The sequence below is a fragment of the Mus caroli genome, chromosome 11 (genome assembly GCF_900094665.2).
Source record: "Mus caroli chromosome 11, CAROLI_EIJ_v1.1, whole genome shotgun sequence".
Taxonomy (NCBI): Eukaryota; Metazoa; Chordata; class Mammalia; order Rodentia; family Muridae; genus Mus; species Mus caroli.
Window position 1 is genome coordinate 97,194,023 of NC_034580.1, and position 27,174 is coordinate 97,221,196.

Genomic DNA, 27,174 nt, shown 5'->3' on the forward strand with positions numbered 1-27,174 from the left:
AAGAGGACGGATGCAAAAGGAAGGATGGGCTTCCTCAGGAAGAGAGATGTTTCCTCCAGTGAGAGAATATGAGGCAAGACAGGAAGTATTGGTAGGTTGGCAATTCAGTGCTAAGGTGCTACCTTAGTCCCTTTCTGCTGCTGAAATCAAAGCCATGAATGAAAGCAATTAGGGGAGGAAAGGGTCTATTTCATCTTTCAGCCTAACAGGAAGGAAAGTTAGAGCAGGAACTCAAGGCAGGAACCTGAAGGCGGTGCTTCTGGGTCTCTCCTCTTGGAGTGCTCAGTTTGCTTTCTTATAAACCCTAGGACTACCTTTGCTGGTTCTTTTCATATCAATCATCAATCAAGAAAGTGCCCCCATGGGGTTGCCTACTGGTCAATCTAGAGGAAACACTTTCTCAATTGAAGTTCCCTGTTCCTAGATGACCCTGGTTATGTTGGGTTAACAAAATTAATAATAATAATAATGGTGATGATGATGATAATCTAGCCAGGTCAAGTGATAAGGAACACCCCATTTGCTTCTGTCTTTTCAATGGCACATGATCCAAGACCATAAACTGGAGTTGAAAGGGAAGGAATTGTGAAGGTCTTAGGAAAGGAGAAAGCATGGACTGGAGAGACAGCTCAGTGGTTAAGAGCACTAACTGCTCTTCCAGAGGTCCTGAGTTCAATTCCCAGCAACCACATGGTAGCTTACAACCATCTGTAATGGGATCTGATGTCCTCTTCTGGTGCGTCTGAAGAGAGCAATGGTGTACTCATATACATAAAATAAATACATAAATCCTTAAAAAAAAAAGCATGGCAGTCATTCTGCATATGAGGAAAACTTGTTAAGAGCACAGAGAAAGAGCTCATGAGTTATCGTACATTTGATTGAGATTTATGGACATGAATTTAAAGTAAGGCCAGCCATTCTGGAGCACACAAAAACAAGTGGCATTTACAATTGTTTTCTCAGTAAGTTGATGGATCACTGCCTACAACTTTCAGGAAAAGTATGTCTGCCTTCTTACAATGTACCTGAAGACAACACAAGTTTTTGAGCATGAAGCCATTATTTCAATAAGCACAAACACTAGTTTTGAAGTTAGAATGCTGAAAGACGCACAGAATAGTGGCCCATTTACAGTAGAAGGAAGTTAATTTGGGAGCGAATTCTGATGTTAAGCATCCTGTAGAATGGAAAGTTACTACAGATTCCTGTTAACAGGATGTAGTGTGAAAGGTGAACTGGTAGGAGTGGACAAGGTGTGTGTGTGTGTGTGTGTGTGTGTGATATTTCCACTTGAGTAAGTGGGAAGGACTATCTTAGACTCCTGCTACTGCCTGCCTGCAGTTTCTTTGCATTATGGTCACTTTATTTTCTGGCATTTTTTTCCCAATATGAAGCACCAGTGACAACCAGAAACTTTAAACAGATTATTTATTGTCTATTATCTCAGAGCTGTTGCATTCCATAGAGGAGTCATTGGCTATAAGTGGCTATTGAGTACTACAGTGTATCACACTTCCTGTTGTTGGTTGTTGTTTTTTCTTCCTTTTTAAAAGATGTATTTATTTATTGTGTATACAGTGTTGTGCCTGTGTACATGCCTGCACACCAGAAGAGGGCACCAGACTGCATTATAGGTGGTTATGGGCCACCAAGTGGTTGCTGGGAATTGAACTTAGGACTTCTGAAAGAGTGGCCAGTGCTCTTAACCTTTGAGCCATCTCTCCAGCCTATTTGGTTGTTTTGTTACTTTTTAGATATGGCCTTACTCCAAAGCTCAGGCATTTAAAGTCATTATTTACTGTGTCTACTTGCTTACTTTCTAATGTGTGTGCAGAGGTAATAGGACCACTTGCAGGGGTTCTTTCTCACACTGTATGTGTCTAAGGATTGAATTTACATAGCTAGGCTTACAGGCGAGTACCTTAATTCCCACTATGTCATCCATCTTTTAGGTCCTTGTAGTTCAAGTTTCCTGAATATTTTCCATTTAGTTGGTTGACCCGGTGAATTGGAAATCTAGATACAAAGGGCTGACTGTATTGTAATATAAATTTTATTGAAAGTGGCTACGCCGGGCAGTGGTGGCACACGCCTTTAATCCCAGCACTCGGGAGGCAGAGGCAGGAGGATTTCTGAGTTCGAGTTCGAGGCCAGGCCTGGTCTAAAAAGTGAGTTCCAGGACAGCCAGAGCTATACAGAGAAAACCTGTCTCAAAAAACCAAAAACCAAAACAAAACAAAACAAAAAAACCCAAAGTGGCTATTTAATTTTATGTGGTTATTTAATTTTTTAAAAAAATGTGTCTGCTAGAAGACTTTACCCTATATACATGATGCGCACATTTCTAGTCTCTCCAGAATACTTTTCTGGGGTCTAGCACATACCCCTACTCCATTTGATTGCATGAAATAACACATACTAAAAGATACACTGCCTAATTGTTGAAAGAGGAGATGCTGTCTCAGACTTGCGTTAGGAAAATGGTAACCTTTTCCCCTAGAACTGGGAAGATTTGATTCTAGTCAAGTCATTGGAAGCAACGTGTTGTGTCTTAGATAAACCACGAGGCTGTTTTGGGCGTGAATTTGTCCCTCAGGTATTTGGTATCTGAGGTCTGCACGTTTATGATAACTGTACCAGGAAAGCACGGTGCAATGGAACGCGTCTTCGGTTTGACACTAGCCCTAAGGACGGGAGGCAGGAGTCAGCAGTCACAGCCCGGAACCTTAAACTAGGGACCCGGGCCGCGGGCTTCTCCAGCTCACGTCACTAGGGCGCGACGCCTACTCTTCCAGAAGCCCCGGCACATGAGGTCCCGCGGTGAAGTCGAGTTCCGGGACAATAAGACACATCACTCTTGAGTCTTCGGGAGGTTTGGATCTCAGCATCCCTGTCCTAGGTTGACCACTACAGGGCACAAGAGCCGGGAGCTACAACAGCCCCTCCAGGAACCTGTAGAACTGAGTATCAGAGCGGCTGCGCAGGGCACGTGCTCGTCCTCCCGGGAGTGCCGGCGATTGGCTGTGACGCAACTTCCGGCGTGAGCGGCGAAAGCCGGGAGGGCGAGCGAGAGAGCAAGCTGCCAGCAGGCGGGCGGGTGGCCGGCCGGCACGGAGGGAGGGAACGAGCAAGCGGTGAGCAAGCCAGCGAGGGCGCCCGGGTTCCGAGGGCAGCGGAGATTCCTCAGGCCCCTCCGGTGCCCTCCCCGGAGCCCACAGCACCTCCGGCACCCAGCGGAGCGGACACGGCCCGGCCTGGCCATGGCCTCGTTGCTGAAGGTGGATCAGGAAGTGAAGCTCAAGGTAGCGGCACAGCTCCGGCCTCCTCATCTCTCCCTTCGAACCCCCAGCAGTCGGATCTGCTCCCCACTCCCCATGTCGTCTTTGTCTCCCTGGGGACATCAGCTCTTGAGCTTCCGCCTGGCTCAACCCAGCCCCCCCACGCCTGGAGACGGCATTGGAGAGGACGGTATAGGGTGGCTTTCTGTCCTGCTTCTGGTGATGGAGTGCACCAGGGACTCCTCCGGGGACACGTGTTAAACTCAGTGCTTTAGGCTAGTGACAGGTGGAAGTCCCCTGGCCCGGCCACGTCCCCGCCCCCGGACGCTGCCACTGACCCTGCCCTTGGAGGCTGGCTTACTGCGTAGGATGGGGCCAGGTCTGGGTGGGAGTTGGCACGTTTGTGAGCTCACTTCTTCCAGTCTGGCTTTTGTCTGCCTATGAAATTGAGAGGGTTTCAGACAACTGGAGGGAGGGACAAAGGGAGGTGAGGGGTGGGTAGAAAGGGAGAGAAGGGGAGACAGGTGCTGGCCTGTAACCCGAACATCCTCTCCCGAGATGGAGAAATGGATCTTGAAAAAAATGAAGTATTTGCAGTCTGGGGGCCTCTCACCTTCTAATTATAATTTGAAGGTGAGGGCGAGACAGCTGGATTTGGGGTTCCCCATCCATGCCCTTGTATCACTGGGTGTTAAGTTGCTCTCTCTGTTAATTGTAGGTTGATTCTTTCAGAGAGCGGATCACAAGTGAGGTGAGTGTTGTAAAGGAGAAAAGGGGTGATGGTTAATAGCTGGGGGTGTCCCAAAAAGATTTGTAGGGAGGGACTGTTCCACGTTTATTAATTCAGGTGTATTTTCTCTGTCTAGGCAGAAGACTTGGTGGCAAATTTTTTCCCAAAGAAATTACTAGAACTTGATAGTTTTTTGAAGGTGCGAGACACTTTTATTTCTTAAAATTACTTCTTTGGTCCCTGTCTTTGTGACAGATGGGGCAGATTGTGTGTTGATTCTGTTCTCTTGTGTACTATAAAGCATTCTTTTTTTCTTTGCTTTCACAAGAAATACTCCCTTCTTTCTCCTCCCCACCCCCCCCTCCTTGTTTTTGTTTTTGTTTTAAACTTAACACTAATACTGTTTTGGGGTGAATGCCTCTCTTTCAGGAACCAATCCTAAATATCCATGACCTAACTCAGATCCACTCAGACATGAACCTCCCAGTCCCTGACCCTATTCTCCTCACCAATAGCCACGATGGACTGGATGGTGTGAGTGTCTTGCATTTATGTTTGTGTTCTTAGTATTTTATGTTTTGGTAAGCTTGGGGATGTACGGAGTATGTGGGATTTGCCTGTGGGGTCTGGGGTTCTGTCATAGGTGTGGTGACTGTAGTATGCTACTTTTTGGACCATTAGTTTCAGTTTTGGCAAGGTGAGTTCTGATAGTGAGGCTCTCAATGTTAGCCCAGGTTTTAATTAGTTCTAAACTAGCCACAGGCTTCCTTCAGCTACCTGGCTTTCCACCTGCGTGGGAAAAAGCCTTTTCTGTTCAGTGTGCTGTGCTCACAGATGGGAAGAACAGCTGGTTTTGCTGCACAGCTGCAGTCTCTGTCTTTACTTGCTCTTTGCTTTGTTTTTGAGACAGCATCTGACTATGTAGCCCTTGGCTAGCCTGGAACTCCTTATGCAGGCTAGGTAGACCAGGTTGGCTTCAGACTCATTAAGATTTGCCTGCCCCTGCCATCTAAATGCTAGGCTGTTGCCAGCCAGCACTGATAGTGTATTCGTTGCATGTCTGTATTGTGTTAGAACGCCGCCGATGCTATAGTTTGATCTAGATTCCTGTGGCTTGGTATTTTGTTGCTGTTGCTTGTTGTTTTTTGTTTTTTGTTTTTTTGTTTTTTCTGTCCTAGAAGTTGAGCCTAGGGTCTTGTGCATGCTATATAAATGCTGTACCACTGGTTTCTATTCCTAGCTTTCAGGACTTTCTTAATTATAACTAATTGAGCTGAGTATGGTGGCTGAGCATTCAGCTTGCCTGGGAAAGGAGAGTTGTGTGTTCATGACCAGCCTGGGATACATAGGAAATTGAAGGCTAGCTGGGACACATACAAGATAAACCTGCAGTCAGGAGACACCTTAGTAGTCTGAATCCTTAGCTCCCAACATTACGTCTACCATCAGAAGGTAATGGGCTGCGTGTGCTGAGTGAGGAATTCCTTCATGTTAGAGCCAAAGGATCCATGCATACTCCCTCAGTTATCCCTACCTGCCTTGATTGCTTTCTTCTTATTTTTGAAATGGAACTTTCCCCGATTCTCCATTACTTGAAAAAGTATTTATTTAGTGTGTGGGTAGGGAGTGCTTTCCTTCTGCTGCATTGAACCCAGGGATCAAACTTGGGTCGTCAGGGTTGGCAGCAAGTGCCTCTACCTGCTGAGCCAACCTACTGGCCATTTCAGTGGCTTTTTAGATGTGTTCTTTTAGTTGTAACTTTGGCCTTCCCAACTAGAATACAAGTTTCTTTTTGACAAGAACCTCTTTTAAAAGCTTTGTGTGTGTGTGTGTGTGTGTGTGCGCGCGCGCGCGCACAGAAATTCATATGATAATCTATGGGGTCCAGGAAGGAATTAAACTAGTTTGTATAGTATCTTGTAATGGCCGTGCATGTTGAATGCAAAAATTAAACTTGCTTGTATAGTATCTTGTAATGGGCATGTGTGTTGAGTGCAGACTAATTCTTGCTTCTTCATACTTCTAGCCCACTTACAAGAAGCGCAGGTTGGATGAATGTGAAGAGGCCTTTCAAGGTAAGAGCTGCCGTCTAATCAGTTCACTTCATCTGCTGACTAGCAGCCCTGAGAAGTAGGATGGATCTGGTTTTCACCAGCTCAGGAGGTAAGGTCTGATTTAATTCCCTAGGTCAACACTTAGCAAATCCTCCTGGCTCAGTCATTATTTAGTCTTCTGGAATGCCAGGAGGGTCTGGTTGGATACCAGGGAGGATGCTTAGAGGCAGAAGCCATGCCTCACACTTGTCACAGAGGCCCATATTCTGTGCCTCAGTTCCCCCCTGTAGTAGTTGCTACCTGATACATTAGGGGGTGGTGGAGTCACTTAGAATTGTGACAGAGAAGAGGTTATTACATCTATGTCTAGGGAAGAGGAAAAAGATGGAGGGCGCTCGCACTTGCACTGTCCTGAACTTGTGACCTTGACATATCTTCCAGGAACCAAGGTGTTTGTGATGCCCAATGGGATGTTGAAAAGCAACCAGCAGCTTGTGGACATTATTGAGAAAGTAAAACCCGAGATTCGGCTGCTGATCGAGAAATGTAACACGGTGAGGCAGGGGTTCACGACCCAAAGAGTGGCACTAGAACTATGGAATGATGGGAGGGTTGGCAGGCTAAGGCCCTTGGTTCCTTTGTCTTGGCATCAGTCCCCACCAGCAAGAATCATGTACTTCAAAGCTTAAGTAGGAAAGACCAACGTCCTTCTACATATATTTTGTCTTCTCATTCTCATACAGGTCAAAATGTGGGTTCAGCTGTTGATTCCCAGAATAGAAGATGGGAACAACTTCGGGGTATCAATTCAGGTAGTGTGCCCACACTGCAAACTGGGAGCTCCTTCCCTGCTTTGTCTCTGCCCTCGGTCTGTGCTGCTGCTGTAGGCTGATGGGGAAGTAACTTGACTCTCCTGTTCACCTCCCCAGGAAGAAACAGTTGCCGAGCTAAGAACTGTGGAGAGTGAAGCCGCATCTTACCTGGACCAGATTTCTAGGTAGGGCAGCTTGGGCCGGACCCAGAAACTTGGGCTGGTGACGTGGGAGGCTTGTTCAGGGTCCTTTCAGCTGCTTTTTTTTTTTTTTTTCCCTTCCAGATATTATATTACAAGAGCCAAATTGGTTTCTAAAATAGCTAAATATCCCCATGTGGTAAGTAGGGTTTTGTGATCTGAGGTGGTGTGGCAAGGTAGAGTAGATTCTAGGAATGAGCTGTCTGTGGGCTTTGGAAGACTCGCCTCCCTACTTCCCATGCAGGAGGATTATCGCCGCACTGTCACAGAGATTGATGAGAAAGAATACATCAGCCTCCGGCTTATCATCTCAGAGCTGAGGAATCAGTATGTGAGTAAAACCAGTTCCTGCCCACAGTTGTCCTGCTTCTCCTAGGCCTGTGGTACTAGGAGTCCCCGATGATTGTGTGGTGTCTGCCTATAGTCTCTCTGGAGGCTGCACAGTGGGAAGCTGGCCCAGGGTACAGAGAGCTGTTCATCAGCACGGAGTAGAGAACATGAAGTCACTGAGGGAGTCTAGATGGATGTGTCTGTTCTAGCCAGGTAGGAGCGATAATACCACACATGGATGCTTAAGCCTGGGCCTTGGAGTCAGAGAGATGGCTCTGTAACCAAAGTACTCATGCAGTGAGTGACTGGATTGTTTGATTCATCTTATTTGTCCTTATACAAGGTCTCACTTTGTATCCCTGGCTGGCCTGCAACTCACTATGTTGGTGACAGACTTACAGCTCCATGACTGTCTTTCAAGTGCTGGGATAAACGATGTGCCACCGTACCCAGCCTGATTGTTTCTGTTTTTAATTATGTCTGTGTGTGTCAGTGTGTGCACATCTGAGAAGTGCGGGCACCGTGGTCACCAGATTCCCTGGAGCTGCAGTTAGTGGCCGTGAGAGTTGCCTGCCATGGGTGCTAGGAACTCAGTTGTGAACTCTTGCTCCTGGCTGATGACCCAGCTCTTCAGCTGGAAACTGTGATCTTGATCTTCTTTAAGCTCAGACTTGACTTCAATTTTTTTCTAAAATAGAGTTTGATTCTGAGTAAAAAAACCTAGACTTTTAACATCGAGGCAGCATTATTAAAAGACTTTCTCGTGCTTCTCAGTGTGATCAATGCTTGAGCCAGCTCAGGGGTGTAGGGGGTGGGGGTGCGCCCCACCCCCCAACTGGGTTAAGTGATGAGCGTTGGGTAAGGTGAGCGATTGCTTGGAGCATCTCGCTCTCTTGGTGAGGTAGAGGTTGAGCAGATGAGTGATCTCCTGATCCTTCCTGTCCTAGGTCACTCTCCATGACATGATCCTGAAAAACATTGAGAAGATCAAACGGCCCCGGAGCAGCAATGCAGAGACACTGTACTGAGGCCAGGGCCAGGGGACTTTGTGAGTCTGGCTCAAGACCGACATTGCCTTGGTTTGTTACATGACTATCGTGATGGGGAAACTGGCTGGAAATAGTAATCACACCTCTCTGTTTTTAGTTAGAGTCTAATGAAACTCTCATCTAGTTCTGTGACGTGTTTACCTCTTTTTTCAGGCCTCAGGAACTCTTCTATCTCCTTCCCCAACACCCCCCACCCAGCCTGTCCTAATTTCTGGAGAACTCCAGGTTTGTGCAACATACTGGCACAAGAGTAATTGTGGGTTTTTGTTTTTTCTTCCTTTCTCTCCCTCTTCCCCTGTTTTAGGTTTTGTATTTTCTTCCTTTTGATGATTAGTTGGTTAAAAGCTGGAGGAACTATAGGGAAAGTGTTAGGTGTCTTTTAGGAGCAGGGGGAGTGGAGGTGGAAGGGACATCTCTTGTCACAAGGCTAGTGTCTCCTTTCTGTGGGACTTTGGGTCCTCCCTGCCTGCCCAGGTGATGCCTTAGGGCTTTCCACCTACATCCATCCCGCTCTGAGCCTGACCGTGGCGAGGGATCCCCTAGACCTTCACCTGCATCCCTGCAGCTTCTTTGGATGTTTTTATAACTGGGGTTTTCACATACACATGTGTACACATGTAAACACGCATAGGGACATGCATACATGCTTCCTGCTCCATTATAGAACATACCTTCCTTCCTGCACCACCACTCCCTCAAGCCCTTCACATACAAACATCTCAGCAGGTGATAGTTGTCTTAGTCATCCACCCAGGCAAAAGTCCCAGACCCACCCTCTTCTGATAATGTAGCCGTTGGTGCCAGGGTAAGTTGAAGGAGAACCGAGAGCCGAGCAGCAGAGGGCTCATGAAGGCCTTCCCTCTGTGGCTCAGGTTCTTTTTGGTGTTATGCAAAAGTTGGCCCTCTGGCCCGCACTTGTCTTCTCCTAAGCCAGCATGTGCACTGGCTAGGGAGCGGCCAGCTGTGAGGTCCAGAGGCTGCTGCTCCTCGCTGTGCTTTCCCTTTGGGAAATGTTTCTCGTATTTATAGTATTGTGCTTCCAGGGAAAGCAGTAATTCATGTGTATGTGTGTGTGTGTGTGCACATACACACGTGCACATGTGTGTGTGTGTTCGTGTGTGTGTGTGTGTGTATTAATATGCTGCGAAGGTCAAACCCATAGAACAGTTGCCTCCTCTCTTGAATCTTCCAGAGGTACCACTTGTTAAAGCGTTTGTATTAATCGCACTAGCCCCCAGCTTTTTAAGTGAGAGTTGGTCTCTGCAGTTAGCCTGCAGTGACTGACTCTCAGTGTCTGTTTGACTTTTATTCCTCTCCGTCTTCCAATCCCAAATCATATTTCCACCTGGGATGCATCACTTTCACTCCCAGCATTCTGTAGGAAAGGAGGCGGGATGCTCTCTTCCCATGAATAGTGCTCAGTAACAAACCAATCGCATTTTCGTTGGGCAGTGCACCTATCCACCCTCAGATCCCTTCCAGCTGAGCCCCTTCCCTCCCCCCACCTTGTGTTTCTTGGTTTTCCTTTTGTTTGATTGTCCCTCTGCCCCTCCTTCCTTGGATTGTAATGTAAAATTCTTTTACCATGTCAAGAAATTATTAAAAATACAGGTACTTTGACCTCTTTCTAAAGCTGCAGATCCTGGTGCTGTACTCTGGTGACTGAGGGACATAAGGGTCACACATGAGCATTCAGACACCCATCTTCACAGACACTCTGGCCGCCCTGTCATGTGTGAACTTCGCAGTGCAAGAACTAATGGGAGGTGGTTCCTGCTGTGTGTTGAAGCTCAATTGTGTGAAAGCTGCCTGTCTTCACCAGATTCCAGGTCCTTCCTGGTGATACCCTGAGCTGCCAGCAGAGGCTGCTGTGGTTATGCGTAGGACCAGCAGCTCGGGCTGACCCTGTCTATCCAGTCCTTTTCCTCCATACTAGCTTGCCTCTACCTACATACATTCATACATACATACTTACTTCATACATACTTTTTTGAGGGAACTCCTGGTATTGGTTTATACTGACCCACAGTGCTCATAGGAGGCTTACATCCCTCTAAAATAACATGTCCTCACTTCCCTCCTGACAGTGAGACTCTTCATTGTCTATAGAGGTTTAAGGTCCCAGTAGGGGAGGGGCATCTACTCTATTCTATCCCAGAGCTTAGAGCCACTAGCTACCTGCTCTGCCGGCTGGCCTCCCTCCCTCCAGGGTTACTAAGCACTTGCTGTGTATGGCTACATTTTAATCAAAAGCACTCCACAGAGTACTTTTATGCTGTTTATACATTTATTCAGTTTTTTTGTTTTGTTTTGTTTTTTCAAGACCTTTCTCTGTGTAGCCTTGGCTGTCCTAAGACTGCTCTATAGACCAGGCTGGCCTCAAACTCAAGAGAGATCGGCTTGTCTCCTGAGTGCTGGGATTGAAGGCATGTAGTACCTCTCCCTGGCCGTGCTTTTTATTTTTTAAGGCAGAGTATCACCTAGGTTGACCTATAATTCACTATGTAGCTTAGTTGAACTCACAGCACTCCTCTGGAGCGTTGGTATTATCAGTATAAATGACCATGCCTCGTGTGCCTTCATAGGGGAGAAATTCAGGATATGTAGCTCCTTTAAGGCTACATAACTGGTCTGGATTATTGTATCGACCTGAACATAGCTCAAACTCAACCAGTCTTTTCTCTGACTGCATAGAATAAGGCCTGGGTCTCCCAAGTCAGGGAACTGGGAGTGTAATTCTGCTAAGAGGGGTTTTGTTTTGTTTTGTTAGTACTTGTGTGTTAGACAGGGAAAGGAAGGAGTGTGTATCAAAACTGCCTTCTCAGGTAGTTGAGCACCATCACCCACCCCATCCCTCTCATCTGTTGTAAATGATGACACCTAGTAGTTAGTGACCATTGGCAGTCAAAGTTTAGGGACAGGAGCAAGCTATGTAATGTCTTGAGCCAGAGCACAGGACAGAAAATTGGAACAGAACTACATAAAGCACGATCAGAGGTTTCCTGTCCAGCCCACAGGGTGGAGTTTAGTCCATTTCTCTCCATCATCCTGAATATAAGCCTGCCACAATGTCAGACACGGATGAGCTCTCAGGACTGGGGGAGCTCAGCGCCAGCCATGAATCTCAAGGTGCTGCTGCTGCTTCTGGGGCTGTCTTTCCTCACTGTCTTTGCTCTGGCCTATGTCCTGCTGACCAGGCAAGACAGTTTCAGCCAGTCTCCTCGATGCCCTTCCATACCTCCCAGAATTCATCCCTGGACACACCCTAGCCAGAGCCAGCTGTTTGCAGACCTGAGCCCAGAGGAGCTGACAGCTGTGATGAGCTTTCTGACCAAACACCTGGGGCCAGGGCTGGTGGATGCAGCCCAGGCTCGACCCTCAGACAACTGTGTCTTCTCAGTAGAGTTGCAGCTGCCTGCCAAGGCTGCAGCCCTGGCCCACCTGGACAGAGGGGGGCCCCCACCTGTGCGAGAGGCATTGGCCATCATCTTCTTTGGTGGACAACCCAAACCCAATGTGAGTGAGCTGGTGGTGGGGCCCCTGCCTCACCCCTCCTACATGCGGGATGTGACTGTGGAGCGTCACGGCGGCCCCGTGCCCTATTACCGACGCCCCATGCAGAAAACTGAGTTTGTTCAGATATGGAGGCATTTGAAAGAAGTGGAGCTACCAAAGGCATCCACCTTTCTGGCTTCTGTCTTGGACTACAATGGCTCCACCTTGGCACCTTTGCATTCTACTGCTAGTGGTTTCCATGCAGGCGATCGAGCTACCTGGATAGCCCTCTACCATAACATCTCAGGTCTTGGAGTGTTCCTTCACCCTGTGGGGCTGGAGCTACTGTTGGACCACGGGGCCCTGGACCCTGCCTACTGGGTAGTCCAACAGGTCTTCTACCTTGGGCATTACTATGCAGACTTGGCCCAGTTGGAATGGGAGTTTAAAGCTGGCCGTCTAGAAGTGATTCGGGTCCCTCTACCCACACCAGGTGGAGCTTCCTCCTTGAGGCCTAGAGTCACTCCAGACCCTCCTCTTCCCCCTCTTCAGTTCTCACTCCAGGGTCCCCAGTATAACATACAGGGAAACTCGGTGACCTCTCCCCTCTGGACATTTACCTTTGGTCATGGGGTGTTCAGTGGCTTAAGAATTTTTGATATTCGGTTCAAGGGTGAGCGTGTGGCTTATGAAGTCAGTGTCCAGGAGTGTCTGACAGTTTATGGTGCCGATTCCCCCAAAACAATGACAATCCGGTACTTGGACAGCAGTTATGGGCTTGGTCTAAACAGCCGAGCTTTGGTTCGGGGGGTGGATTGCCCCTATCAAGCCACAATGGTGGACATCCATGTACTGGTGGGCACTGGGTCAGTCCAGCTGCTTCCAGGGGCTGTGTGTGTATTTGAGGAGGCTCAGAGACTGCCCCTTCGAAGGCATCACAATGGCATCGGGGGTCATTTCTATGGTGGTTTGGCCAGCTCAAGCCTTGTGATCAGGTCGGTGTCATCAGTGGGCAACTATGATTACATCTGGGACTTTATGCTACACCCAAATGGGGCCCTTGAAGCTCGTGTCCATGCCACGGGCTATATCAACACAGCCTTCATGAGCGGAGGAGCTGAAAGTCTCCTCTTTGGGAACCGTGTGGGAGAAAGAGTGCTGGGAGCGGTGCACACACACGCTTTCCACTTCAAACTGGACCTTGATGTAGCAGGTGAGTTCTTAGCCTGAGCCTTGAAGGCTGGGAATGGGCACAGGGCAGGAAGTCCCCAAATCAAGGAGTGAGCTCAGAAAGGTTCAGGGGGCATTCGAACCCCTCTGGGTATGGGAAGGGAGAAAGGATTGAGTGCAGCTGCACACTCAACTGGGTGTCTGGCCAAAGGTGAAAGGGGTTCTCCTGCTAATTCCTACCCGCTGAGCCCCNCCCCCCCCCCCCCCCCCCCCCAGATTTGCAGTTGTAAAGCTAGTTTAAGTATAATGGCTGGGCCTGGCTGCTTTAGCCTTGAGGGACTCTCTGGGGAATGGACCCTGAGGGAACTGAATGGAGCTGGGGCCCCAGTACTTATTGAGCTTAGGGTGGGTGGAGAGGCAGGGAACTGAGCAGAAGGAACCAGAAGTCCAGCTGAAGAGCTCTCAGCAGGGCAGGGAGGTGAGTTGTACTCGGGGAGGGAGGGAGGGTGTCAGGGCTGGGGTATCTCTGCAGTTAGTGCTGCCTAAGCGGTATGGGGAAGGTCGCCCTACCCTTCCATTGCTATGAACTGTCTACTATTATGGCAACCTGTGATAGGCTGGCTGCAAGAATGGAGGGCAGGAAACAAGTTCATAAAAGCACAGACATGGACCCAGAAAGAAGCAAAATCCAGCAGACCTCCATTTTACACTTGGGGAAACTAAGGCAAGGGAGATGGGGTAGGAAGTGGGGGCCCATGTGTGATGTCTCTGTTGTCTTGTGAAATTCTGTCTTGAGTATGGAAGTCCTGGCATGTGCACATTGCACACTCTACTTGTGCTTGCTTGCTTTTTTTGTTTTTTTTGGTGAGGGTAGAGGAGGTTAGGAAAAATAAGACTAACAGAGTGGCAATAGATTCTAGTCTGACCTGTGTACTGTGAATCTCCAATTGGAAAATTTTCTTCAACAGCTCTGGGCATTAAAGTCACTAGGTTTATAGTGTGAGCATCATGGTCACATTTAAGGGAACCAAATGTCCTGAATCCTCAAGAATGTGATGAGCTGTGTTGGATGATGTAGGGTTTGGATGCAGTGGGATTTAAGAAGCTCCTGTGTGATGGAAAGCTATGAATCATACTTTTGAAAGAGACTGTCACTAGTGTCCCCTGTGCTGAGGGCTGGAGTCCTAGAACTGGGAGGAGTCTACAGGGACTGTGGAAGGGGCTTGAGTTTTCCAGGTGAGTTCAAGACAAATCTCTCAGTAGTCGGTAGTGTTTCCGTCAGCATGTGTGCTTTTCCGTGTATTGAGCAGAGCCATAAAACAGCATTAGTTATATTTGCTGTAGACATTTAGAGAGTGGGAATCAGAAGCACTGTTCTAAGGCCTACTGGGTAGGCTGATGTTAGTAGAACCTTCCACAAGAGCAGAAACATTTTGTATTTAGCCATATGTGGCTGCCAAGCAGCTAGCTAGCTCGCTTTATTTATTTATTTATTTATTTAAGGCTGTAACATTTGGTATCTAGCTGTATGTGCTTCCAAGCAGTTTGTTTGTTTGCTTATTTGTTTGTTTATTTATTTGAGGATGGGTTTCACTCTATATTAAACAGTCTTTTATTTTATTTCCCTGTCTATTTATTTACTTTAAGACAGAGTCTCCTTGTTTAGCCCTGATCACCTTGGAGCTCTCTATGTAGATCAGTTTGGCCTTGACTTTGCAGTCATCTCCTGCCCCTGCCTCCCAAGGGCTAGATTGCAGGTATGTACAATTATCTCTAGCAATACTGAGCTCTTTAAGGACAACTACTGTGATTGGAGAACCACATTTTTAATACACATAGCCACACATGCCTGATGGTTATCCTATTGAAATATGGTAGGTTGAAAAAAGCCAGGCTAGCACTTGCTCAGGCTCATGTCTCCGAGCACAGGTGTTCCCTGCTGCCTTTGGCCAGACCAGTGCTATAGGCAACCCAGGGATCCTGTCTCAACAACCTCACCTAATGTAGAGCTCTCCCTTTCCTTAACCTGACAGGTTTGAAAAACTGGGTGATAGCTGAAGATGCGGTCTTTAAGCCTGTAGCAGCCCCCTGGAACCCAGAGCTTCAGCTACAGCGCCCACAGCTGACCAGGCAGGTCCTGAGCAGAGAGGACCTGGCTGCATTTCCCTGGGGGAGCCCTCTTCCTCGATACCTTTACCTGGCTACCAACCAGACCAATGCCTGGGGTCACCAGCGAGGGTACCGAATCCAGATCCACAGCCCTCCTGGTGTGCATGTGCCTTTGGAGAGCAACGTGGAGAGGGCTCTCAGCTGGGGGAGGTGAGGAGGGCCCTGAGAACCGGGGTAAGGGAAGACCTGTCCCCCTTCAGCACTCACACATCCTGGACCTGCCTTCAAATTCAAAAGGATAACTGGATGGGAAATGGTATCAATCTGATCCAAGGGATTCTAGGCTTGTAAAGCGCTTTGATTTTTTTCCCCCAACACTGCCTTTCTACAATTCCTGGCCAGGTACCAGCTTGTAGTGACCCAGAGGAAGGAGGCAGAGCCTCACAGCAGCAGCATCTATTACCAGAATGACATGCGGAGCCCAACTACGGTCTTTGCTGACTTCATCAACAATGAAACCCTCTTAGGGGAGGTTGGTTGGTTTAGAGATAATGGGAAAAGCCATCTCTTCCTGATGTCTTGGCTGTCCGGCCTCTGTCCAATACAGGTTATCCCTACTAGGCAGAAATTAGTCACAGCAGTGGCACCCTGCTCAGGTTATTAGATATTCGGTGTAGGAATGTGGCTGGCAGATGCAGAAGCCAGGCTGAGGCTGGAGGCTGGGAAATGGCAGCTAAGAGGTGATTCTTAGCCTCCCATTCTCTCCTCCTACAGGATCTGGTGGCTTGGGTGACAGCCAGTTTCCTGCACATCCCCCATGCTGAGGACATCCCCAACACAGTGACTGTGGGAAACAGAGTGGGCTTCTTGCTCCGACCCTACAATTTCTTCAATGAAGATCCCTCTATCTTCTCCCCTGGCAGTGTGTACTTTGAGAGGGACCAGGATGCCGGGCTCTGCAGCATCAACCCTGTGGCCTGCACCCAACAGCTGGCAGACTGTGTCCCCAACTTACCCTCCTTTTCCTATGAAGGCTTATAGGCCTGAGGCTATGCTGAGGCCCCAGGATAGGAGGGATGGAATGTGGAGTGGAGAAATGGCTCAGCGATTAAGAGCACTTGACTGTTATTCCAGAGGTCCTGAATTCAATTCCCTGCAACCACATGGTGGCTCACAACTATCTAATGGGATCTGATGCTCTCTTCTGGTGTGTCTGAAGACAGAGACAGTGTACCCATATACATAAAATAAATCTTTAAAAATTTTTTTTAAAAAGGATGGAATGTACACACTCCTCTGTTCTGTTCCTGAATTTTGGGGTTTTTTTTGTTTTGTTTTTGTTTTTCAAGACGGGGTCTCTCTGTATAGCCCTGGCTGTCCTGAAACTCACTTTGTAGACCAGGGTATCCTCGAACTCAGAAATACCTGCCTCTGCCTTCCAAGTGCCGGGATTAAAGGTGTGCACCACCACCATCTGGCTCTGTTCCTGTATTTTTATCAGCCCCCCCCCCCGCCCCCAGGTTCCCATCCTCTGTTCCTTAGCAGCCTTTCTGCACTAAAGACCTGGGTATCCCTGTGGGCTAATTCTTGCTTCCTGCCTGTCTTTTGTATCTGTTTCTATTTGAGACAGTGTCTTTCTGTGTGGCCCTGGCTGTCCTGGAACTTGCTATGAGGACAAGGCTGGCTTCACCTCACAGAGATCTGCCTACCTCTGCCTCCAGACTACTGGGATTAAAGATATACACTACTACCCCTGGCTTCTGCTATTGAAATGATAATCTATAAAAAAAAATGTTTTGGAATACTCAAACACCACAAGTTCTATCATTTCAAAACTCACTGGTGTTCACAACATCAAATCAGGCTTCTTACGTGTATGTATCTAAAAGGAATTATGTGGCTATGTATAAAACTGCCAAATTTTTATTCGAGTTTATTCTGCTTGGCTTTTTAAAGTATGTAGAACTTTATCCCAGGAGAATATTAAGGACTCTGGCCAAGGAAATTAGTAACAGTAAGAGCCACAAGGCGGGGCTGGGAGGGTAGGTAGATCTGGCCAAGGAATCTTTCTTGGAAAAGAGGCTGGAAGTGGGGGTTTCCTTGGCAAGACAATACTTCACACTGAATGTAAAGAAAACACCCGGCCCTCATAAGGTGGGAGTTGGGGGAGAAGTTAGTCTGTGGGGCAGACCCGGCTACTTTCTGGCAGTGGATTTCCGTACACAGACCAGGTCCCTCCCCCTTCCCCTTCCCCCAACCCCAGCTCTCCCCCAATCCCAACCCTGACCCAGAGAGCACTCTGATGTGGAAACTGGAGGACAAAGCCATGTAAGGTCTGTGGATATCACTGCAGCCAGCTCAGACCCGCCTCCCAACCCTGGCTCCGGCTTCCCTGCTCCTTCCCACCCTGGCAAAAGCAGACTACAAAGAAGCTCTGCTATTGCCTAGCGCCTGGGAGACCCCAGCCAAAAGGAGTCCATTTCTGGTAGAAGCCTGTCCATCAAGAAGCAATGACCCAGAAGACCACCCTAGTGCTCCTGGCTCTGGCTGTCATCACCATCTTTGCTTTGGTTTGTGTCTTGCTAGCCGGCAGGAGCGGAGATGGGGGCGGACTGAGCCAACCTCTTCATTGCCCCTCTGTTCTTCCTAGTGTCCAGCCCCGGACACACCCTAGCCAGAGCCAGCTGTTTGCAGACCTGAGCCCAGAGGAGCTAACAGCTGTGATGAGCTTTCTGACCAAACACCTGGGGCCAGGGCTGGTGGATGCAGCCCAGGCTCGACCCTCAGACAACTGTGTCTTCTCAGTAGAGTTGCAGCTGCCTGCCAAGGCTGCAGCCCTGGCCCACCTGGACAGAGGGGGGCCCCCACCTGTGCGAGAGGCATTGGCCATCATCTTCTTTGGTGGACAACCCAAGCCCAACGTGAGTGAGCTGGTGGTGGGGCCCCTGCCTCACCCCTCCTACATGCGGGATGTGACTGTGGAGCGTCACGGCGGCCCCATGCCCTATTACCGGCGTCCTGTGTTGGAGAGAGAGTATCAGGATATCGAGGAGATGATCTTCCACAGAGAGCTGCCCCGAGCTTCTGGACTCCTCCATCACTGTTGCTTCTACAAACACCAGGGACAGAACCTGCTAACAATGACTACAGCCCCCCGTGGTTTGCAATCAGGGGACCGGGCCACCTGGTTTGGCTTGTATTACAATCTCTCAGGGGCTGGGTTTTACCTTCACCCCATTGGCTTGGAGCTTCTGATAGATCATAAGGCCCTGGATCCTGCCCTGTGGACCATCCAGAAGGTATTCTATCAAGGCCGTTACTATGAGAGTCTCACTCAGCTGGAGGACCAGTTTGAGGCTGGCCTGGTGAATGTGGTATTGGTCCCAAACAATGGTACAGGTGGGTCCTGGTCTCTAAAGTCCTCAGTGCCACCAGGCCCAGCTCCCCCTCTGCAGTTCCATCCCCAGGGACCCCGGTTCAGTGTTCAGGGGAGCCAAGTGACTTCTTCCTTGTGGGCTTTTTCTTTTGGCCTTGGAGCTTTCAGTGGCCCAAGGATCTTTGATATCCGCTTTCAAGGGCAGAGGGTGGCCTATGAAATTAGTGTCCAGGAGGCCATAGCCCTCTACGGTGGAAATTCCCCAGCATCAATGTCGACCTGCTACGTGGACGGTAGCTTTGGCATTGGCAAATACTCTACCCCCCTGATTCGCGGGGTAGACTGTCCTTACCTTGCCACCTATGTGGACTGGCACTTCCTTCTGGAATCTCAGGCTCCCAAGACACTACGTGATGCATTCTGTGTGTTTGAACAGAACCAGGGCCTCCCACTCCGGCGGCACCACTCAGATTTCTACTCCCATTATTTTGGGGGTGTTGTGGAGACTGTGCTTGTGGTCAGATCCGTGTCTACCTTGCTCAATTATGACTACATATGGGACATGGTCTTCCACCCCAACGGGGCCATAGAAGTCAAATTCCACGCCACGGGCTATATCAGCTCAGCTTTCTTCTTCGGTGCTGGTGAGAAGTTTGGGAACCGAGTTGGGGCGCACACGCTGGGCACGGTACACACCCACAGCGCTCACTTCAAAGTGGATCTGGATGTGGCAGGTGAGACATCATGTAGGTTCCTCACCAAACAAAGATTGGGGTAGGGGGCTATGCTTTCTTTCAGTCTGGCTGGGAGAGGAGGGGCTGTTGAGTTTCATTTGGATCTTAGCTTCCTGCAAAGCTGCCAGATTCTATACATGTGACCTCCTTACAACATCTTGGGAAATGGCTAACCCCAGGGAGAAGGCTAGATCCCTGGGGTCTACGTGGGCCTCCGTTCAAGCAAGCAGTTGCTTGCTTTCCAACTCAGCTCTGTCCGACCTGTGGTGCAGCACTGGAAGACATTTTGGGTCTGCAGAGTCCCTGTGCATGCAAGTCAGTCTTGGAAGAAGTATTGTTCTCCATTTCCTTGGGAGAGAGTCTCTCCTCTTCCCTGATCTCTTTCTGGGCACCGTTCACTTCAGGGCAGGGTACCTGGATACAGTGGAGAGTGGAGAGTTACAGATGGCTGCTGGAGTTTGTGATCACAGAGACAGCCAAGGCTCTGAGATTTCCTGAAGATCATTTCTCTCTTTTTTCTTCCCTACATTGAGCCATCACCCAGTTGGGGTTTTGTTTGTGTGTTTGTTTTCTATTCTGACTATGAAATCTCTCAAAACTCTCAGTAGGTCACAGTGTTACCCTCTGTCCCTGTTAGGCCACTTTTTTTTTTTTTTTTTTAAAGGATTTTCGAGACAGGGTTTCTCTGTGTAGCCCTGGCTGTCCTGGAATTTACTCTGCAGATCAGGCTGGCCTCAAACTCACAGAGATCTATCTGCCCTCTTCTGCCTCCAACATTAAAGATTAAAGATGTGCGCCACCACTGCCTATTGGTAGACCATCCCGGATGCTCTCAGTTCCAGGGTCCACTGTGTACAGAGAGCTGTCCCACACATGCTAGCATGCTGTTTCCACATACCACAGCTGCTGACTTCCCAACACCTGCAGGATGTCATCTCCAGAAGGTCTTTCCTTCTGCTAGCTCTAGTCCACCCTGAGAGCTTCTCTAGTGCACTGCGGTGGCACTGTGGTAGCAGGACCAACATGCTCCCAGGTCCTGGACACACAACCCATGGCATCTCTTTTTTAACATGGGCTTCACTCCTAACTAGAATGGCCTTCCAGGACTTGTCTTGATGATATCCTTTAAGGGTAGACAGAAATGGTGTCTTAGGAGTTGGGAAGGTCCTGTTCTGTGGGCAGGAACGGGGTCCCATGTCCGCTCGGGGCGCTAGGGTTGCTGGGCAAGGCAGGACTCAGAAAGTTTTGACTGTGCACACCCCCTGGAACCGCCAGGTGGACGTTGGTCTGTGAGAAGCTGCAGGACCCCGCTCCGGGGTTGGGAAAAGATGCAATCTGGGATCCCTGTGGAACTGCTGGAGTTGGGCTCCAACTCTTGGGCACCATGGGCACCACTGGGTTCCAATGGAAGAGCCAGTTTTGGGATTCCCTGGGCTGCACGGAGGCCAGGAATGTCAGGTTCTCCCTCTCGAACGCCACTGTATGTCATGGAAGAGCTGAGAACAGAGTGGGGACCCTCGGGCAGTCTCTGGCCTGGGGGCCGAAGGGAAAGGGGCAGGGAGTAGAGAGCTCAGGCCGGTTATGAGAATGCTAGGCTCGCAGCGGCTTAGTGGTGAGCAGCTTGGCTGGCTGGCTGGCGGCTGTGGTGCAGGGAGGCCTCCCACTGGGAGGTTAGACGCGTGCAACTCATTAGGGGAAGATCTGCTCCATTGCTCCAGCATGGCGGATCCCAATGAGCAGAGATGGTCCATGGTTTTAAGGTGTTTATTGTAGAAAGGCAGAGGGAGAGAGTAGGGAAGTAGAGGCCAGCCATAGCCACGTGGAGAGAGGGAGGAAGGGAAGGCGGAGAAAGGTGGTAGAAGGGAACAAGAGTAAGAGCAAGAAAATAAGAAGGGGGGGTGGTGGAGCAAGCAGCTCCTTTTATAGTGGGCTGGGGTATCCTGGCTGCTGCCCGGTAACTGTGGGGGTTGAGTTCAGACAGATTACCAGGAGCTTGGGGCATTGCCTATGTGACTGATGGCCACACACCTCTCTGCAGGGGGCTGTGGGAGGCTGTAGCTGCAACCAGGAGCCTGGGAGCCAGGAGGTGTGGCCGAACACCTGTCTTCCCTTAAGGTCACCAGGGTCACCAGGGTTCCGTGCCTGTGCTCCAATGGAAACCAGGCTATCTGAGCACAGCTCACAGCCCCACACTATCCCTGCCTGTGCTATATTCCTGGAATGCTGTCCCTGTCTCACCTAGACCTCCTCACCATGCAGGCCTAGGCTGTGTCTTCTCTGACCCCTGTGTGCCTGTGAGAGCCTGAGGGGAGGGAGGGCATTTATTCAGCTCTGTTCTCCAAGAAAGAAAGATGGATGGAGCCTGGTGTGGTGGCACACTCCTTTAATCCCAGCACTCGGGAGGCAGAGGCAGGCAGATTTCTGAGTTCGAGGCCAGCCTGGTCTACAAAGTGAGTTCCAAGACAGCCTCGCCAGGGCTATACAGAGAAACCCTGTCTCGAAAAAAAAAAAAAAAAAAGAAAGAAGGAAGGAAGGAGAAAAATAAGTAATAAAAACAATGATTGAATTACATGAATTACATCTCAGAGTCTTTTTCTTTAAAAATAAAAATTATTTTTGGCCAGGCAGTGATGACACACACCTTTGATTCCAGCACTCAGGAGGCAGAGGCAGGCAGATCTCTGAGTCTGAGGCCAGCCTGATTTACAGTGTGAATTGCAGGACAGCCAGGGCTACATAGACAAACCCTGTCTCAAAACAAAAACAGAACAGAAGGATTTATTTTTCATTTTACTTGCGTGTCTGTATGTATGTGCGCATCAGTTGTGCAGGCCACTGGGAACAGAGGTGTTGGACCCTCCTGGAGCTGGAGTTCACAAGCTAGAGCCTGTGAGTGGCCCAGCGTGGGTTCTGGGGCATGATCCCAGCCCGTGGAAGAACAGTAGGTACTCTTTTTGTTTGGTTGTTTGGTTACAATTTATAGGTTAATAGTTTTGCCTAAAGGATTGGGGAGATCTTAGGACTGGGAGGGAAGCAAAGAACACAGTCAGTCTTGGGCTGTCACTCTTAGGGCTGTCACAGTCAGCCTTTGGTCTCACTCTGCAGTCAGGTAGATGGCAGAAATTCCCACAGTGGTGGAATGACTAGAGCTTATACACTTTACCCAGGGCTGAAGAACTGGGCCTGGGCCGAGGATATGGCTTTTGTCCCCATGAATGTACCTTGGCGACCGGAGTACCAGATGCAGAGGCTGCAGGTGACTCGGAAGCTGCTGGAGACAGAGGAGGAGGCTGCCTTCCCACTGGGGGGCGCCACCCCACGCTACCTGTACCTGGCCAGTAACCACAGCAACAAGTGGGGTCATAGGCGGGGCTACCGCATCCAGATACTCAGCTTTGCTGGAAAGCCCTTGCCCCAGGAAAGTCCCATAGAGAAAGCCTTCACCTGGGGGAGGTGAGTGGTGGGTGATCAGAGGGCGTGGGGAAGTGAGCACGTGGTCGGAGCAGGAGCGAGGGAGGGATACTTAGAAACAGTTCAATTGGCTCTGTGGATGCTGGGGTTAGGGTAGGGATGTCATTTCCCCTTGGAGAACTAAAGCCAGGAAAGAACTCTTTTCCCGTTCAGGGCTGCGGATGTGGGTTGTACCATGAAATGGCGGGGGTGTGACATGGCCCTCCAGGGTGGTGACAGGAATTCTACAGCCCGGTATTACTCTGTGAGGAGCTATGAAAGCTGGGGTCAGAGCATTAAGCCTGCTTCCATCATGAACTGACATCACGGGCTTAGAGACAATGGAGACCTAACCAGTGCTCCTCTAGGTATCACTTGGCTGTGACCCAGAGGAAGGAGGAGGAGCCTAGCAGCTCTAGCATCTTCAACCAGAACGACCCGTGGACCCCCACTGTGGACTTCACGGACTTCATCAGCAATGAGACCATTGCTGGAGAGGTGAGCTGATGATGGGATGGGCAGAGATGGACCGCCATGATGAACTTCACTTTCTCACGGGTGGGTCCTCGAAAGCCATCGGAACTCCACAGAGGTGGAGCTGACTCCTTGCCTTTTATACTTTAGCAGATGTGACCATTTCCTTTAGGGCAGTGGTTCTCAGCCTTCTTAACACTTCGATCCTTTAATACAGTTCCTCATGTTGGGCTGACCCCCACCCCCCCAACCATAAAATTATTTGGTTGTTACTTCATAACTGTAATTTTGCTACTGTTATGAATTGTAATGTAAATATCTGATAGGCAGGATATCTAACATGCCATCCTGTGGAGTCAAGACCCTTGGGTTGGGAACCAGTGTTCTAGAGAGACTCTTCTAGAGTAGAGAAGTCATGTGCAAACAACTGCATCCTTCAGACCTACAGCCCTCAAAGTGCCAGCTTTGGAAATTGAGTCCTTTTCAGGCTTGAGGATTCATACAGGGCTGGAAGTTATCAGAGAAAACCACAGACCACAGCTCCCATCCCTGCCTTGATGGGTGTATTATCCTTCTAAGTCTTGGCCATCCCTGCTCCACAATTCTCTGTGTTACACTTTGAGGACTCTTAGAGAATGAGGGAAGGAAAGCTGAAGTGGCCTGTAGTGAGCGCCCTCTGGGGTGGGTGGGTGAAAGGTGTCAGTAATGGGAAGCACGAGAGATGGAGATGCAAGCCAGCCTCCCTCTGGGAGACAGTGGTTGTTTCCAATATGCAATGAGCTTTTAATGTTTATCCTTCTGGGACATCCAAAAGAGACACTGTTTAGAAAGATCCAAGATCTATGGGCTTGTGAATAGATTCCCTGGGAGGCGGCTGTGTAGAGAGGGTGTGTCTGGCCAACCTCACCATCCTCATTTCCTCTCTCCTGCTAGGACTTGGTAGCCTGGGTGACGGCTGGCTTTTTGCACATCCCTCATGCAGAAGACATCCCCAACACGGTGACCGCGGGGAACGCAGTAGGCTTCTTCCTCCGGCCGTATAACTTCTTTGACGAGGACCCCTCCGTCCACTCTGCTGACTCCATCTATTTCCGGGAGGGCCAGGATGCCACGGCCTGTGAGGTTAACCCCTTGGCTTGCCTGTCCCAGACTGCCACCTGTGCCCCCGAAATTCCTGCCTTCTCCCATGGGGGCTTTGCTTACAAATAAGTGTCCCCAAGATGGACAATCTAGCCAAGTGCTGGGAAGTAACGCAACAGCCGGGCAGTACACAGAGCAATCCGATCGAAGGTCTGGTTCCTTCTGTCCCCATATCTTTGATGTCCCCTCTCTCTTCTGCTGCCCTCCTTGTCTCTCCCTCTCTGCTTGGAGCATCCTGAGCCCATGGAAACCTGATACATAGGGACACTGAACTTTGTTGATTGTGCCTGTACTGAGTTCCTGCCTTGGGAGAATAGCCTTGTTGGAGCCTGGAGTAATGGCTATGTTTTGTTTTGTTTTGAATATGGCTCCTTTTCCCCACCCCACCGCACCCCCTATTTGGCTTTCATTAAAAGCTTATGATAGCTTTGAGGACTCTGCAATGAGGATAACTCTCTAGAGACCCCAAAGTAGGGTCTCTCTGAGTCTCTCACATCCACAGATTCTTCATCTACATTCCTTTCCACTTAAGCCTCTTTCATTTCCAATCTCCCTCTCCCTCCCCACCCCCTCTCCTTCCCTCCCTCCCCCCTCCCTCCCCTCTTCCTGGAGTTCCTGCTTGCTCATACATGCTAGGATTCCTACTCAGTCCAAAAGCGATGTCCGATGTCCGTTCTAAGAGTTCTCTGAGCCCTCATTCTCAAACTGCAGTCCCTTCTCCTGGACCCGAGTCTGTGGAAATCTCAAAGAGGTAATGCAAAGCCTCATGGGAGAGGACCAGGGTTTTCTATCTTCTAACGTTCGTCACATATCAGGAAGGAGTAGGGCTGGTCCCTGCTGTAGCCCTGCTTTGCCCTGCTTTGCCCTTTTTACAAGAAGATGGAGGTGCTATGATTATGACGAATGGTTATTTTATTCTATGGCTCTGCTCCACTCTGGCTCTGGTCTCTGTGCAGTAGCCTGCAGGAGCCAGCTCGGGACAGTGAGATAGGTAGGGTCCATGTGTGGGCATCAAAGGTGAGAAACAGAAAACTCTGGGAAACACCCCCACCTCCTACCCACCACCCCCAGGCGCCTATCACGGGGTCTGCCCAATCAGAAGCAGGCATGCAAATGAGCCTGAGTCTGATCTGCCTTGGTGGGACCTGTTTCAGGGTTTCTCTTTGCTGCTTGTCTTTGCTGAGCTCTGGACAGGGGGTGGTACACATGTGACTCAAAACAACAGATACATCATTCCCTAGCAGTCTGGCCAGCCCCATGGTTAACTAATGTTATTACTGTTGTTAATGGAAGAAAGGCTGGAAGGATGGCTCAGAAGGCTGGAAAGTGTGTGCACTGTTCTCGCAAGGGGCCCAAATTCCGTTCCTAGCATCCTTATTAGGTGCTCACGACAATCTATAACTCTAGCTCCAGGAGAGCCGATGCCCTCTTCAGGGGCACCTACACTTAATGCACATACCTTCACACAGACACATACATATAAATAAAAAATAAAAGGACTCAGCCTGGCACGGTGACACATGACTTTAATCCCAGCATTGGAAGTCAGAGGTAGACAGATCTCTGAGCTTGAGGCCAGCCTGGTCTACAGAGTGAGTTCCAGGACAGCCATGGCTATGCAGAGAAACCCTGTCTTGTAAAACAAAAACAAACAAACAAAAAGAGAGTTCTTTAAAGACAAAAGAAAAGCTAAAAATGAGTAGGCTATATATAAGTGTACATTTGTTTATTTCTGTTGCATTCTTTGAGAACTGAGTAAGACCAGTGACCTCTGAGGAGGAAGACGGGTGAGAGGGAATCCGGTTCTGTATGCCCTTCTGAACATCATGGATTGGAACCATGTGATCATATTGCCCCGTCAAAATAAATAAGTGGGCTATACACTAACTGTCTTGTCTTGTCTTTTAAACATGCTGTGTGTGACAAGGGTGTGGATTGCCTGAGTTTTTGAGACCTAGAGAAGTAGGTGGCCTGCTGTACAGTCCTGGTCTTTCCTTTCTTGTATAAATTCGGGAGCAATAGCTTCCTCCATCCCCATTCTTTCTCTCAAAGGAGAGAATAATGAGAAGCAATGGAAATGGGGGCTTCTGATTGGCCAGATGCCCAGGCTAAACCAAGAGGTGAAGTGGCAGAAACAGTGTTGGGTGCTGCTCAGTTTCTGACCAGAGAGGCGACACATTCAAGAGATCAGACACCTGGAACATTTCCCGGACTTCTCTCTGTCCCGCTCCAATCTAATGTTCTCCTAGAGGTTGATGTGGAACCATGGTTGGGGAGGGAGTCAGTCAGCGGAAAGAAAGCAGACTCCAAAGATCAAGGAGGAAATCTTCAGTAAGGAGCAGGGCTAACAGTGGCTGGCTTCATTTATAACATGGTCTGGGGTGGGTAGAGAAGAATGAAGGACAAGCAGATGCTGCGGTGAGGTGGGAGCCAAAGGGCATGTGCGCTCAGTTGTGAGTTCTGACTTCACTACACCACATCCTTCCAACCTAAAGAATTCAAGTCTCCTTTATAAGCACATCTTTTTGTTCCCACCAGGGCTGGCTAGTTTTATGTCAACCCTACATAAGCTAGAATCGTTGGAGCCTCAAATAAGAAAATGTCTCCATAAGTCTAGGCTGTAGGCAAGCCTTTAGGACATTTTCTTAATTTGTGACTTATAGGGGAGAGCCCACTGAGGGTGGTACCATTACTGGGCTGGGTCTGTAAGAAAGGCTGAGCAAGCCGTGGGAAGCAAGCCAGCAAGCAGCACCCCTCCATGGCCTCTGCA

The 27,174-nt window shown here is 49.3% G+C and overlaps 3 protein-coding genes across 5 annotated transcripts; all 3 read left to right on the forward strand.

The window, feature by feature from the left end:
• The first annotated feature begins 3,018 nt into the window (after positions 1-3,018).
• Psme3 (proteasome activator subunit 3) lies at positions 3,019-10,094 on the forward strand. 3 transcript variants are annotated; one of them, XR_002379125.2, is made up of 12 exons: positions 3,769-3,914; positions 4,000-4,032; positions 4,148-4,210; positions 4,441-4,545; positions 6,038-6,086; positions 6,507-6,619; positions 6,809-6,877; positions 6,995-7,062; positions 7,162-7,216; positions 7,322-7,408; positions 8,355-8,486; positions 8,610-10,094. XR_002379125.2 is itself a non-coding variant. In XM_021176734.2 (11 exons), exons 1-11 carry the CDS (start codon positions 3,264-3,266, stop codon positions 8,433-8,435), a joined length of 765 nt encoding a protein of 254 aa, XP_021032393.1. In that variant the 5' UTR covers positions 3,019-3,263; the 3' UTR covers positions 8,436-10,094. The 3 variants fall into 3 exon arrangements, 2 of the variants coding, with proteins under 2 accessions (XP_021032393.1, XP_021032392.1); XM_021176734.2 differs by lacking the exon at positions 3,769-3,914 and adding an exon at positions 3,019-3,305 and having other exon boundaries at positions 8,355-10,094; XM_021176733.2 differs by having other exon boundaries at positions 8,355-10,094.
• Positions 10,095-10,918: 824 nt separating this feature from the next.
• Aoc2 (amine oxidase copper containing 2) lies at positions 10,919-16,496 on the forward strand. Its single transcript, XM_021177782.2, has 4 exons — positions 10,919-13,164; positions 15,155-15,440; positions 15,633-15,762; positions 16,005-16,496. The coding sequence occupies exons 1-4, from the start codon at positions 11,538-11,540 to the stop codon at positions 16,269-16,271; spliced, it is 2,310 nt and encodes a 769-aa protein (XP_021033441.2). The 5' UTR covers positions 10,919-11,537; the 3' UTR covers positions 16,272-16,496.
• Positions 16,497-17,606: 1,110 nt separating this feature from the next.
• On the forward strand, positions 17,607-25,908 carry Aoc3 (amine oxidase copper containing 3). The gene is made up of 4 exons (XM_021177637.2): positions 17,607-19,340; positions 22,508-22,793; positions 23,159-23,288; positions 24,198-25,908. Exons 1-4 carry the CDS (start codon positions 17,741-17,743, stop codon positions 24,471-24,473), a joined length of 2,292 nt encoding a protein of 763 aa, XP_021033296.1. The 5' UTR covers positions 17,607-17,740; the 3' UTR covers positions 24,474-25,908.
• The last annotated feature ends 1,266 nt before the right edge of the window (positions 25,909-27,174 follow it).

What these genes read in the sequence shown, in the direction of transcription:
- Psme3 (XM_021176733.2), top strand. Translation starts at nt 3,840, where the DNA reads ATGGAGAAATGGATCTTGAAAAAAATGAAGTATTTGCAGTCTGGGGGC. An exon ending in GCCACGATGGACTGGATGGT is followed by an intron (nt 4,546 to 6,037) that starts GTGAGTGTCTTG and finishes TCATACTTCTAG; the next exon opens with CCCACTTACAAGAAGCGCAG. An exon ending in CAGAGCTGAGGAATCAGTAT is followed by an intron (nt 7,409 to 8,354) that starts GTGAGTAAAACC and finishes TTCCTGTCCTAG; the next exon opens with GTCACTCTCCATGACATGAT.
- Aoc2 (XM_021177782.2), top strand. Translation starts at nt 11,538, where the DNA reads ATGAGCTCTCAGGACTGGGGGAGCTCAGCGCCAGCCATGAATCTCAAG. An exon ending in ACTGGACCTTGATGTAGCAG is followed by an intron (nt 13,165 to 15,154) that starts GTGAGTTCTTAG and finishes TTAACCTGACAG; the next exon opens with GTTTGAAAAACTGGGTGATA. An exon ending in ATGAAACCCTCTTAGGGGAG is followed by an intron (nt 15,763 to 16,004) that starts GTTGGTTGGTTT and finishes CTCCTCCTACAG; the next exon opens with GATCTGGTGGCTTGGGTGAC.
- Aoc3 (XM_021177637.2), top strand. Translation starts at nt 17,741, where the DNA reads ATGACCCAGAAGACCACCCTAGTGCTCCTGGCTCTGGCTGTCATCACC. An exon ending in AGTGGATCTGGATGTGGCAG is followed by an intron (nt 19,341 to 22,507) that starts GTGAGACATCAT and finishes CACTTTACCCAG; the next exon opens with GGCTGAAGAACTGGGCCTGG. An exon ending in AAAGCCTTCACCTGGGGGAG is followed by an intron (nt 22,794 to 23,158) that starts GTGAGTGGTGGG and finishes GTGCTCCTCTAG; the next exon opens with GTATCACTTGGCTGTGACCC.